Source organism: Narcine bancroftii, chromosome 3, assembly GCF_036971445.1.
Source record: "Narcine bancroftii isolate sNarBan1 chromosome 3, sNarBan1.hap1, whole genome shotgun sequence".
NCBI classification, from domain to species: Eukaryota; Metazoa; Chordata; class Chondrichthyes; order Torpediniformes; family Narcinidae; genus Narcine; species Narcine bancroftii.
Genome location: NC_091471.1, coordinates 24,637,843 through 24,650,550, shown reverse-complemented (window position 1 = coordinate 24,650,550; position 12,708 = coordinate 24,637,843). Strand labels below are relative to the sequence as shown.

At 49.9% G+C, this 12,708-nt stretch overlaps 1 protein-coding gene and 1 long non-coding RNA gene across 10 annotated transcripts in view; one reads left to right on the top strand and one right to left on the bottom strand.

Moving 5' to 3' along the window:
- The window catches only part of LOC138757009 (uncharacterized), a 75,819-nt gene extending 65,229 nt beyond the window's left edge, over window positions 1-10,590 (bottom strand). For both annotated transcript variants that reach the window (XR_011353276.1, XR_011353275.1), the window contains exons 1-2: window positions 10,537-10,590; window positions 7,482-7,598 (exon numbers count right to left, since the gene is read on the bottom strand). This is a non-coding gene — a long non-coding RNA (uncharacterized lncRNA). The remainder of the gene's footprint in view (window positions 1-7,481; window positions 7,599-10,536) is intronic.
- Window positions 10,591-11,091: 501 nt separating this feature from the next.
- Window positions 11,092-12,708, top strand: part of LOC138757005 (pantothenate kinase 3-like) — a 130,384-nt gene continuing 128,767 nt past the window's right edge. Inside the window, exons 1-2 of one of the 8 annotated variants that reach the window (XM_069923572.1) lie at window positions 11,092-11,661; window positions 11,855-12,166. In XM_069923572.1, the coding sequence (XP_069779673.1) occupies window positions 11,971-12,166 (196 nt within the window). In that variant the 5' untranslated portion in view covers window positions 11,092-11,661; window positions 11,855-11,970. The remainder of the gene's footprint in view (window positions 11,662-11,854; window positions 12,167-12,708) is intronic. The other 7 variants (XM_069923573.1, XM_069923567.1, XM_069923575.1 and 4 more) reach the window with 7 other exon arrangements.

Here is a 12,708-nt window from a genome sequence, read left to right as displayed (position 1 = left end):
AGTCCTCGTCGAGAGCTCAGTACTTCAAATTCTTCAAATACTTCAAAACCAGAAATTTAAATTCCTGGGTGTCAACATCTCCAAGTTGATGCAATCACAAAGAAGGCTCGCCAGCGGCTACACTTTGTGAGGTGTTTGAGGAGATTCGGTATGTTAGATTTCAGATTTGTTGTCAGAGTACATTCATGACATCACATATAACCCTGAGATTCTTTTTCCTGTGGGCGAGGCAGAATTACCACTTATTGGTGGTGCAAAAAACTGTAAGCAGCAAATACATGTAAACAAGTCAAGAACTCTAAACAGATAATGAATGTAAACAAACTGACTGTGCAACACAGAGAGAATAAAAACAACAATAAAGTGCAAACGTAAGAGTCCCTGATCGAGTTTGTTGTTGAGGAGTCTGATGGTAGAGGGGTAGCAGCTGGTCCTGAACCTGGTGGTGAGAGTCTTGTAGTACCTATACCTCTTTCCTGATGGCAGCAGCGAGAACTGAGTGTGTAGTGGGTGGTGTGGATCCTTGAAGATTGCTTTCCGACAGCATTGTACTCTGTAGCTCAGTGGTTCTCAACTTTTTTCTTTCTACCCACATATCACCTTAAACAATCCCTTACTAATCTAAGAGCACCTCTGGCATAGGGAATACTTAAAATGGTATGTAGTGGAAAGAAAAAGGTTGAGAACCACTGCTGTAGGTGTTCTCAATAGTGGGGAGAGATTTACCTGTGATGTCCTGGGCTGTGTTCACTACCTTTTGGAGGGCTTTATTCTCAGGGGTATTCATGTCCCCATACAAGACTGTGATGCAGCTGGTCAGCACACTTTCCACCACACCGTTGTTGAAATTTGCCAGGGTTTCTGGTGACATACCAAATCTCTGCAAACTCTTGAGGAAGTAGAGACGCTGATGTGCTTTCTTCTCGATGCCATTGGTGTGTTGGGTCCAGGAAAGATCTTCCAAGATAGTGCATACCAAGAACTTAAATTTGCTCACCCTCTCCAATGATCACTAGATTGTATAACCCTGGTTTTCCCTTCCTGAAATCAACCATTAGCTCCTTAATTTTGGTGACATTGAGTGGAAGGTTATTGTTGGTGCTGAAGATATGCGAAAACATCTACAGGGGTATCGTGGAAAGCATTCTGGCTGGTTGCATCACTGTCTGATATGGAGATGCCAATGCACAGAACAAGAAAAAACTCCAGAGGGTTGTTAACTCAGCCTGCGGCATCATAGGGACCAGTCTTCACTCTATCGAGGACTACCATCAGGAAAAAGGTACAGGACCCTGAAGACAAGCACTCAGCGGCATAAGGACAGCTTAAAACCATAGAATGCTACAGCACAGAAAACAGACCATCTGGCCCTTCTAGACTGTGCTGATCATTATTCCGCTGGTAACGCTGACCTGCTTGATTTCCATAACCCTCTCCCATAAGGTGCCTGAATGTACAATGAACCAAAGACACTGCTTTGCTTTGAATTTTTTTGCAAGGAGGTTTATATATAAATGTTTTCCTCTGACGCTGCTGCAAAACACAAATTTTGTGACATGTTCGTGACAATAAATTCTAATTCTGATTCTGTATATTTAAAGTTATTGTCAGAGTGTCTTACATGTTTATGTATGATTACATGATAATAAAAGAAACCTTGTACACCGATGCTTTCTGACATCAACTTTCGAAGAAATCTGAGGAGATTTCACTTGTGGTCAAATACTTCATTGAACTTCTACAGGTGGAAACTATACTGACGAGTTGCTTTGCTCTTGAATGCCCAGGAACGCACAACGTTGGCAGTAAGTGCCAGGTCCATCACAAGCACCAGTAAAACCCTCAAGAAGGTTGCCAACATCACAAAAGACCACCATCACCCTGGTCATCATCTCTTTCCACTGTTTCCTTCAAGCAGAAGGTACAGAGGCTGTAAATCCAGCACTTCCAGATTCAAGATCAGTTTTTATCCTAGATCAACCAGGCTCCTGAACACTTCCCTAACCATACAAATATGGGAAGCAAAATGACTCTCCTGGACAGCCTAATCTAATGGCATAAACATTGGGCTTGGGGCTACCTAAAATTACTGAAGTCAATCTGATTCCAGTTTCCATCTACTCCTGTATTTATTTTTTTCTCATTCTCATTAACTTTCCTTTCCCCACTTACTTTCCTTATGGTTTCCCCTCTTCCCGTCTCTCCAGCTCCTACCTTCTGTTTTACATCACTCTTCCCCCAGCTTTTTTCGTATAATTTTTACCCATCCTTAGTCTTGATGAAGGGTTCAACTCATAGGTTGACTGACATTTCTCCCCATGGATGCTTTGTGACTTGCTGAGTCCCTCCAGCAGATGTTTGCTGAAGTTTCATGTATTTGCAGCCTTTGTGTTTCTCCACCAAAAGATCTGTTTGCACTACTAAAAGGTCACTTTCGTTTATTCCACTAACTGCAACTTTAAATATCTTTCCATTTTTATTATCTCTTTTTCTGCATTGGCGCATTGCTAAGTCATTTTTATTTATATTATTTTATTTATTTTTAAATTAAAATTTTTACTATTGCAGCAGCTATCTTGTGTACCTGTTTTGCTGAAGTAAATAAGAACTTGAGTTTATCTGTGCATTGCATGCATGGATGTGACAATAAACTTGCCCTTTATTATGACCTGCAAACTCACATTGAGGTCATACGGTCATAACTGGTGAATGCGGTGGAGAATCAGCTGCTTTTGTCTGAGCCTTGGCCTGTCACTCACCTTGGTGCTCGCCCACTCCCTGAAATGATAGTGATCATGGTTGCAATGCAACCAGCAATGCCTTATGGATTAAAGCTCCCGTTTTATTATACTTGGCTGACAACAGGGGCTGACACAGAGCAGGAGGCATAGTATCCAAGATCTGTAATGGAGGCTTGCAGCCTCACAGAATGCCTCATGGTGCTATTTGCTTCAACTTTTGCCTGTCCCGCATCGGACTTGTCAGCCACAAACGAGCCTGCAGCTGCATGGACATTTACCCCCCCCCATAAATCTTCGTCCGCGAAGCCAAGCCAAAGAAAAAGAAAGAAAAAGAAAGTGAAGAACCTTTTCTTTCATCCATGTGTTGTCTAAGAACTCACACATATGAATACAAGATGAAACATGGTGTTATAAGTGGGATGAAGGAAATTAAAAGGAAAAACTTTAAAAGGTAAAATCTAATGTCAGCAACTGAACAGTGAAGAGAAGCTAACAAAGTGAAAATGTAAGGATTACATCCACTAGTAAAATTCAGTTGACAGGTAATGTGGCTGAAAATTGGAACAGATATAAGCAGCATTTTGGATTCTATTTAGTGGCAGTCAGAGCTGACGAGAAAAGTGATAAAGTGAAAGCTTCAGCTTTCTTATGTCATGGGTGAAGCCCTGGAGGTGTATAATAACTTCACATTTGCTGCTGAAGCAGACAAAATTAAATTGGAAAAAAATAATGGATACCTAAATGAAATGTGATGTTTGAGAGGCATAGATTTTTAACGTATACAGAAAATGGAAGAAAGTATTGATCAGTATGTGACTGAATTGAGAAACAGAAAAACAAAACGTGTGAATTTGATGGACTGGCCGACTCACTGAATAAAGACAGACTTGTGTGTGGTATTCCAGATGATAATCTAAGGGAAAGTCTGCTAAGAGAGCAAAATTTAGACCTGGAAAAATCCATAGCACTCTGTAGGACTACAGAAACTGTAAAAACGCAGGCAAAAGAGCTGTTCAGTAAAACTAGCTGCAATGTGGATGGAGTGAGCAAAAACAGACATAAACTGTTTAACAAAAAGCACGCCAAAGTGGGAAGAGAGGCGTGGCCAGTGAACAAAAATGAAGGGGACAATCAAAAGCCATGTCTTCGACGCGGTGCACAACACCTACCAGAAAAGTATCCAGCATATGATAAAACATGCTATATGTGCAACAAAAGCAACCATTATGCCCATTGCTGTAGGAACCAAGTGCAACAAAGATGAAAAGGAGATAGAGGAATTCTATGTAGATGTTGTGACTGAAAACAAGAAAGAAAACAGAGACTGGATGTTGAGATAAAAAGTGAATGACATTTACATTTCAGTTAAATTGGACACTGGAGCACAAATTAACATAATATCAGAGACTGATTGTAAGAAAATTAGACCCAGACCAAAGATGTATGGAAAAAAGTGAAGGTGACAAGATATTCAGGTACTGATATACCAGTGCAAGGAGAATGCATGGTCAAAGTGAAACACAAGGACAAAGAGCACATGCTGGCATTCATCATGGTACCAAAGGATGTACAGGCCATACTAGGTTTAACAGCCTGTGAGAAACTGAACCTGGTTGTAGTGAACTGAGATTCACTAGAAGTGTGCTGTACTGATGATGGGTCCCACCTCCCTGCTCCTTCCCCTGGGGCCCGTATACAACCCTAGTTTCCTGCCTAAAACCAGAACCCACCTGAAGCTTATTCGTGAACCCTACCTGTGTTGTAAGCTAAAATAAAACTATCTATTCTCCCTCCAGTTGAGTGTGAACTTTTATCTACGCCACAATTTTATTAGCTTATAAACTAGGTTAGAAGTGTTACTCAAACCCAGTATGCTGTTAATAGACCCCTAGTCCCCTGATGCACCTGAGGAGTTTACATATTGGCTAGACTGCTTCCAGGCCTACCTGAACGTGACCAGGGACGTCTTCCATACAGGCTCCTAGAACGCTTCCACCAGCGTTGTCTCCGCTCCATCCTCAACATCCATTGGAGCGCTCACACCCCTAACGTCGAGGTACTCGAGATGGCAGAGGTCGACAGCATCGAGTCCACGCTGCTGAAGATCCAGCTGCGCTGGGTGGGCCACGTCTCCAGAATGGAGGACCATCGCCTTCCCAAGATCGTATTATATGGCGAGCTCTCCACTGGCCACCGTGACAGAGGTGCACCAAAGAAAAGGTACAAGGACTGCCTAAAGAAATCTCTTGGTGCCTGCCACATTGACCACCGCCAGTGGGCTGATAACGCCTCAAACCGTGCATCTTGGCGCCTCACAGTTTGGCGGGCAGCAACCTCCTTTGAAGAAGACCGCAGAGCCCACCTCACTGACAAAAGGCAAAGGAGGAAAAACCCAACACCCAACCCCAACCAACCAATTTTCCCCTGCAACCGCTGCAACCGTGTCTGCCTGTCCCGCATCGGACTTGTCAGCCACAAACGAGCCTGCAGCTGACGTGGACTTTTTACCCCCTCCATAAATCTTCGTCCGCGAAGCCAAGCCAAAGAAAGATACAGATGAGCTCCGGAGGTCGGTGCTCATCTCAAGGTTAGGGATGAAGGTGTACGCAGTCGTCCGAGACTGGCCGATGTATGAGGCTGCTGTTGAAGAGCTGAAAGCCCGCTACATGAACGCCCCGAACGAGGTCCTAGCGAGGCACCGACTCACCCTACGATGCTAACGGCCTGGAGAGTCGATTGATGACTACCTGCTGGATCTGCGGATGCTGGCTAAGAAGTGCAGGTTGCTTCGGTCTGAGTCCAGGAAGATGAACAGATCCGGGACACTCTGGTCGCAGGGATGCACTCGAGGTACATGAGGCACCGACTGCTCGAGTTGGGAAGGAAGGATCTCGCTAGCCATGTCAAGCTGGCTAAATCACTGGAACAGGCCAGTCTTGAGGATGAGCGAACTCACGCTGTCAGGTGAGCACCTCCAAGGTCCGGCTGCTCCCGCTACAGCGGCCCCTGCTCTAATGGCTGCCACGTCCCAAGCCAGGAGTGCTTTTTTCTGTCGCAAGGGACAGCACCCCTGTGCCCGCTGCCCAGCCAGACTCGGCATGCTGCAGCTGTGGGTGGAAGCGACAATGGGCGAGGATCTGCTATGCAAGGGGAGGTCCGGGAAAGTCTTCAGCCTGTACCACTCCTGAATCCGATTCCAGCCACAAGTCATCTGCTCCAGACTCACCCAAGATTGCCTGCTGCGCAACCTGCCGCCTATGGAAAAGGTTCGAAGGCCATCTTGCAGCGGCCTGATCTTGAATTCAGCTTCGTAATAGTCAGAGGAGGAAGGAGGGCGGCCATTTTGCCGCACCTACTCAGAACAGAGGGGGCAACTTGAGGGAAGAACATGGCAACTCCAGCAACCTAGCATCGCTGATCTTCAACCAGAATAGATCTCACCAGCTCAGCAACTCGATGGTGATGGTGAAGGTAAACAGACGTTCAACCAAGTGCCTGATTGACACAGGCTCCACAGAAAGTTTCATAGACTCACAGACTGTTCAAAAATATAACTTAAAAATGTACCCTCTAATTACCGAATCTTCCTAGAGTCCCAGTCCCATTCAGCACATGTACAGAAATATTGTATAGTTCACCTGTCATTTGAAGAAATTTTATAAATTTCACATGTATATTTTAGATGAATTGTGTGCTCTGGTACTGTTGGGTCTGGACTTCCTGTGTCTCCTTAAAAGTGTGACCTTGGAGTTTCCTGGTCCCCTTCCCCTGTAATGGTTCGGAATAGAAGGCCCTCAAAACCAGGACCCACTTGCAGCCTCTCCATGCTCAACATCGACACCCTGCCCTTCTCCACTCTGTTCCCAAACTTGTCTGCCGACTCTAAGCTCATCGCCACCAAGAGCAGGAGGTACAGCGTGGCAGACAGGGAGTTTATAAAGATGGAGACCCAGCGCCTGCTGGAGGAAGGGATCATCGAACCCAGCACCAGCCCGTGGAGAGCACAAGTGGTGTTAAAGGGGGAAAACAAGTCCAGGTTCGTGACCGACTAGAGCCAAGCTATTAACAGATACACACTCCTGGATGCATATCCCCTCCCTTGCATTTCGAATATGGTGAACGATATCGCGCAGTATCGGGTCAATTCGACCATTGACCTGAAAACTGCATATCACCAGCTGCCAATCCATTCTGAGGACCACCTGTACATGGCATTTGAGGCTAATGGTCAATTCTATCCATTCCGGAGGGTCCCTTTTGGTATTACCAATGGGATCTCTTTTTTCCACCAGCAGATGGACAGATGGCGGGCCAGTACGGGTTGAAGGCTACCTTCCCCTACTTCGACAATGTCACTATTTGTGGCCACACCATGACAGACCATGATGCCAATCTCCAGAGCTTTCTCCACATGCTGAAAGCCCTGAATCTCACCTACAATTCTGACAAATGTGTATTGAGGGCTAGACAAGTGGCTATCCTTGGCTACATGGTGGAGAATGACGTCATTGACCCAGACCCTGATATGATGCTCCCCCCTGTTTGAGCTTCCCCACAAAGGCTTTGAGGAGATATTATCATAATCAGAACACAATATTTCTCATATTACGTGCAGTGGGTCCCTCAATACGCTGACAAGGTTCGTCCCCTCTTAAAGGACACCACTTTCCCCCTTTCAGTCAAAGCCCAGACGGCTTTTAATTACCTCTGAAGTTATGAATGTGGTAGACGAGAATGTACCTTTCCAAGTGGAAAGTGATGCTTCGGATGTAGCCCTGGCCGCTACCCTCAATCAGTCAGGCAGGCCGGTTGCCTTTTTCTCACGGATACTTCAAGGCCACGAGCTCCGGAACCCATCTGTGGAAAAGTCATTGTAGAAGCCGTAAGGCACTGGAGGCACTACTTGTCTGGTAGAAGATTTACGCTCCTTACAGACCAGCGCTCTGTCAATATCAAGAGGGCAAAAATCAAGAATGACAAAATTGCAAGCTGGAGGATTGAACTCTCCACCTACAGTTTTGACATCGCCTACTGGCCAGGGGTCCTTAACAACCCGCCAGATGCTTTGTCCAGGGGATGCTGTGCCTCCGCACACACCAGTCAACTGCGGACCATACACAATGAGCTCTGCCATCCAGGGGTCACCCGCATGGCTCATTTTGTCAAATCCCACAACATGCACTACTCAACTAGAAGATGTCAGGGAAATGACCAGGTCATGCCAGGTTTGTGCTGAGCGCAAGCTGGACTTTTCTCGTCCCGCGAAAGCACACCCGATTAGGTAATCCAGGGCCTTCAAGCGGCTCAGCATCAATTTTAAGGGACCTCTCCCCTCCACGAACAAGAACATCTAATTTCGTCCGTTATGAAGGCCCTGGACTCCACTTTTGCCCTGTTCAGGTATGCCGGCTATATTCCTAGCAACTGGGGCTCAGTCTTCATGAGTGACAAGATACGTCAGTACCTGCTGGTGAGGGGCATTGCATCAAGCAGGACTATCAGTGATAACCCCCGGGGAAACAGGCAGGTTGAAAAAGAGAATGCCACAATCTGGAAGATGGACAAACTTGCCCTGAAGTAAAAAGGCCTTCCAGACTCGCGATGGCAGGATGTCCTCCCTATCGCGCTCCACTCAATTTGGTCATTATTCTGCACTGTGACCAATGCCACTCCTCATGAGATGTTTAAATTCGACAGAAGATGGCATCAGGGACTACATTCCCAGCCTGGCTCACTAGTCTTGGTCCGGTCCTTCTCAGGAATCACATGAGGAGAAGCAAGACCGAACCCCTGGTGGAAAGGGTGAAATTGCTCTATGCTAAACCCACAGATGTCACCCGTTGCCTCAGGTGCCCCACAAGCTACTGAGCTTTTTCTCCCTACTCTCACTCAGGGTCCCGGTTCGAGAGGAGAGTGAACCTCCCTCTAACGTCAAGCTGGAGCCCATCACAGGCGGACCAAGAGACTCAAGGAGCCCAAGGCTCCCGGAGCTAAGGCGCTCCACCAGTGTCTCCACATCCACAGATCACCTGAATCTGTAAATATATTGTAAATATTTCTCCTGTGTCTATTACCGGCTTCTGATCCTTGTTCTCTTCATTCACAGACCCTTAATTCTGAAGGAAGGGGTGAATGTAGTGAACTGGGATTCACTAGAAGTGTGCTGTACTGACAACCGGTATCACCTCCTGGGACCATGAGGCAGGCCATGAGGCTGCAAGCCTCCATTGCAGATCTTGCATATTGTGTCTCCTGCTCTGTGTCAGCCACTTTGGCAGCCAAGTATAATCGAACAGGAGCTGTGAACTTTTATCTACGCCACACTGGTAAAAAGTCCTCATTGTGGAAAGTGAAGGAAAGACAGTCTATGATGAACTTGTGAAAGAGTACAATGACCTATTTCAGGGTCTAGGCTGCCTTCCAAGAGAATACACGATCAGAGTGGTTAAACGTGTGCCACCATCCATGCAGAAAAGTTCCATTTGTGCTTCAAAAGCAATTAAAGCAGAGTTTGACACGATGGAAAGTCTGAACATGATTCAGAAGATAGATGAGCCAATGGAGTGGGTGAGTTCACTCGTTGTTGTGGACAAAAAGAATGGAAAGCTTAGATTTTGCTGGATCCAAGGGATCTAAACAGAGCAATAAAGAGAGAACACTTTAAGCTTCCAACGCATGAAGAAATCATGTCACAATTTGCAAATGAAAAGTTTTTCAGCAAGTTAGATGCATCATCAGGATTTGAATGAAATTGGATGAAGCATGTTCAATAGTCCATTTGGCAGATACAGATTCCTAAGGTGACCATTCAGAATTGCCTCAGCTCCTGAAGTGGATCACAAAACTATCCAAATGGTCTAAGAGTAGCTGGATGGAGTTGATACCTCAATGGATGACATCATAGTTTGGGGAACCACAAGAATGGAGCATGATGAGAGACTAAAGAAAATGCTGGAAGCAATGAGGAAAGCAAACCTGAAGCTGAACAGAGAGAAATGCCAGCTTGGAGTGACTGAACTAACATTTGTAGGAGATATTATTGGCAGTGAGGGCATCAGACCAGATCCCAGAAAGGTGTCCACCATTGGGAATATGCAAAAAGGACATACAGGGGTTTAATGGAATGATCAACTATATGGGTAAATTCATATCTCAGAAAAGATGGCTCCATTGAGAAGACGAACAGAAAAGAACTTTGAATGGGAGTGGAATCATGAACATGAAAAGTCATGGAGGGAATTGAGGTTTTGCAACCCAGCGAGAGCCAGCTACTTTTGTTTTAGGACAAAAATAGCTTTTGTTTTAGGTGTCCCTCTCCCCGCCCCTTGTCCATGTCTCTCCTTAGCCCTCTGCCCCACCCCTTGTCCATGTCTCTCCTTAGCCCTCTGCCCCGCCCCTTGTCCATGTCTCTCCTTAGCCCTCTGCTCCGCCCCTTGTCCATGTCTCACCTTAGCCCTCTGCCCCGCCCCTTGTCCATGTCTCTCCTTAGCCCTCTGCCCCGCCCCTTGTCCATGTCTCTCCTTAGCCCTCTGCCCCGCCCCTTGTCCATGTCTCTCCTTAGCCCTCTGCTCCGCCCCTTGTCCATGTCACTCACCTTAGTGCTCTCCCCGCCCCTTGTCCATGTCTCACTTTAGCCCTCTGCCCTGCCCCTTGTCCATGGTCACTCACCTTAGCGCATGTCTCACCTTAGCGCTCACCCCCGCTCCTTGTCCATGTCACTCACCTTCGCGCCCCGCCCTCTCTCCTCGCCTCTCTCACTCACCGCAGCGCCCCGCCCCTTGTCCATGTCACTCACCTTAGCGCTCCGCCCCGCCCCTTGTCCATGTCACTCACGTTTGCGCCCCGCCCCTTGTCCATGTCACTCACCTTAGCGCTCCGCCCCGCCCCTTGTCCATGTCACTCACCTTAGCGCTCCGCCCCGCCCCTTGTCCATGTCACTCACGTTTGCGCCCCGCCCCGCCCCTTGTCCATGTCACTCACCTTAGCCCTCTGCCCCGCCCCTTGTCCATGTCACTCACCTTAGTGCTCTCCCCGCCCCTTGTCCATGTCTCACTTTAGCGCTCTGCCCTGCCCCTTGTCCATGGTCACTCACCTTAGCGCATGTCTCACCTTAGCGCTCACCCCCGCTCCTTGTCCATGTCACTCACCTTCGCGCCCCGCCCTCTCTCCTCGCCTCTCTCACTCACCGCAGCGCCCCGCCCCTTGTCCATGTCACTCACCTTAGCGCTCCGCCCCGCCCCTTGTCCATGTCACTCACGTTTGCGCCCCGCCCCTTGTCCATGTCACTCACCTTAGCGCTCCGCCCCGCCCCTTGTCCATGTCACTCACCTTAGCGCTCCGCCCCGCCCCTTGTCCATGTCACTCACGTTTGCGCCCCGCCCCGCCCCTTGTCCATGTCACTCACCTTAGCCCTCTGCCCCGCCCCTTGTCCATGTCACTCACCTTAGTGCTCTCCCCGCCCCTTGTCCATGTCTCACTTTAGCGCTCTGCCCTGCCCCTTGTCCATGGTCACTCACCTTAGCGCATGTCTCACCTTAGCGCTCACCCCCGCTCCTTGTCCATGTCACTCACCTTCGCGCCCCGCCCTCTCTCCTCGCCTCTCTCACTCACCGCAGCGCCCCGCCCCTTGTCCATGTCACTCACCTTAGCGCTCCGCCCCGCCCCTTGTCCATGTCACTCACGTTTGCGCCCCGCCCCGCCCCTTGTCCATGTCACTCACCTCGCGCCCCGCCCTCTCTCCTCGCCTCTCTCACTCACCGCAACGCCCCGCTCTCATGCGTGACGTAATTCGTTGGAGCTCATCGCCCAAAATGGCCCAAACGTCCTTTTGTTGCATTGTGAAATTAAGAGGGTCGCTCCTTCCCTGAAGATTAACAAGAAAAGGCGGGACCTCACTAATTGACGGGTCAGCGATAATAAGGTGACAACCATAGGTTCCTTCTGACGTCAATCAAGTGGGAGGGCTGGAATGATCTTCTGAACAATTAATCGTTGGGTTTTTACACAGTGGGAATAGATTATGGACTGTGCCTATAATTACATTGACGTATCGCAATATTAAGACGCACAGATTTGTGTTTTGTTTTAATCTGCCTCTTTTTCTGATTGGTCAGGTCACAGTGGACGGCGAGCTGTGATTGGATGAGGCGGCCGTCCATCTCCGGTGCCCGAGTGACGGGGCGGCGAACCCGCCAGTGATATCGTGCTGGGCGCCGCTCGTTTGACGGTCATGGAGAGCGAGCCGGCGGTGATCGGGCCCCATGACGGCGGCCGTGAGGAACGGGGGGGAGTCAAGGGCGGCCTGGCGGGCCAGCAGCGGGCTTGGGGCAGCGAGCCGCGCCAGGGCCCAGCGGCCGCCGGCAAGGAGGCAGAGCCGCCGAGCAACCGCCGTCAGCGGTGCCGGGAATCGGCGAAGGGCAGACCCCGTGAGTGTCAGCGGCTGGTGGGGGGGGGGGGGGTTGGTGGGGGGGGGGGGTTGGTGGGGGGGGGGGGTTGGTGGGGGGGGGGGGTTGGTGGGGGGGGGGTTGGTGGGGGGGGGGGGTTGGTGGGGGGGGGGGGTTGGTGGGGGGGGGGGTTGGTGGGGGGGGGGGGTTGGTGGGGGGGGGGGTTGGTGGGGGGGGGGGTTGGTGGGGGGGGGGTAGGTGGGAAGGTGGCCGGCTGGGGGGGGGGGGAAGGTGACCGGCTGGGGGGGGGGGGGAAGGTGGCCGGCTGGGGGGGGGGGTGGAAGGTGGCCGGCTGGGGGGGGGGGTGGAAGGTGGCCGGCTGGGGGGGGGGGTGGAAGGTGGCCGGCTGGGGGGGGGGGTGGAAGGTGGCCGGCTGGGGGGGGGGGGGAAGGTGGCCGGCTGGGGGGGGGGGGGAAGGTGGCCGGCTGGGGGGGGGGGGGAAGGTGGCCGGCTGGGGGGGGGGAAGGTGGCCGGCTGGGTGGGGGGGAAAGGTGGCCGGCTGGGGGGGGGGGAAGGTGGCCGGC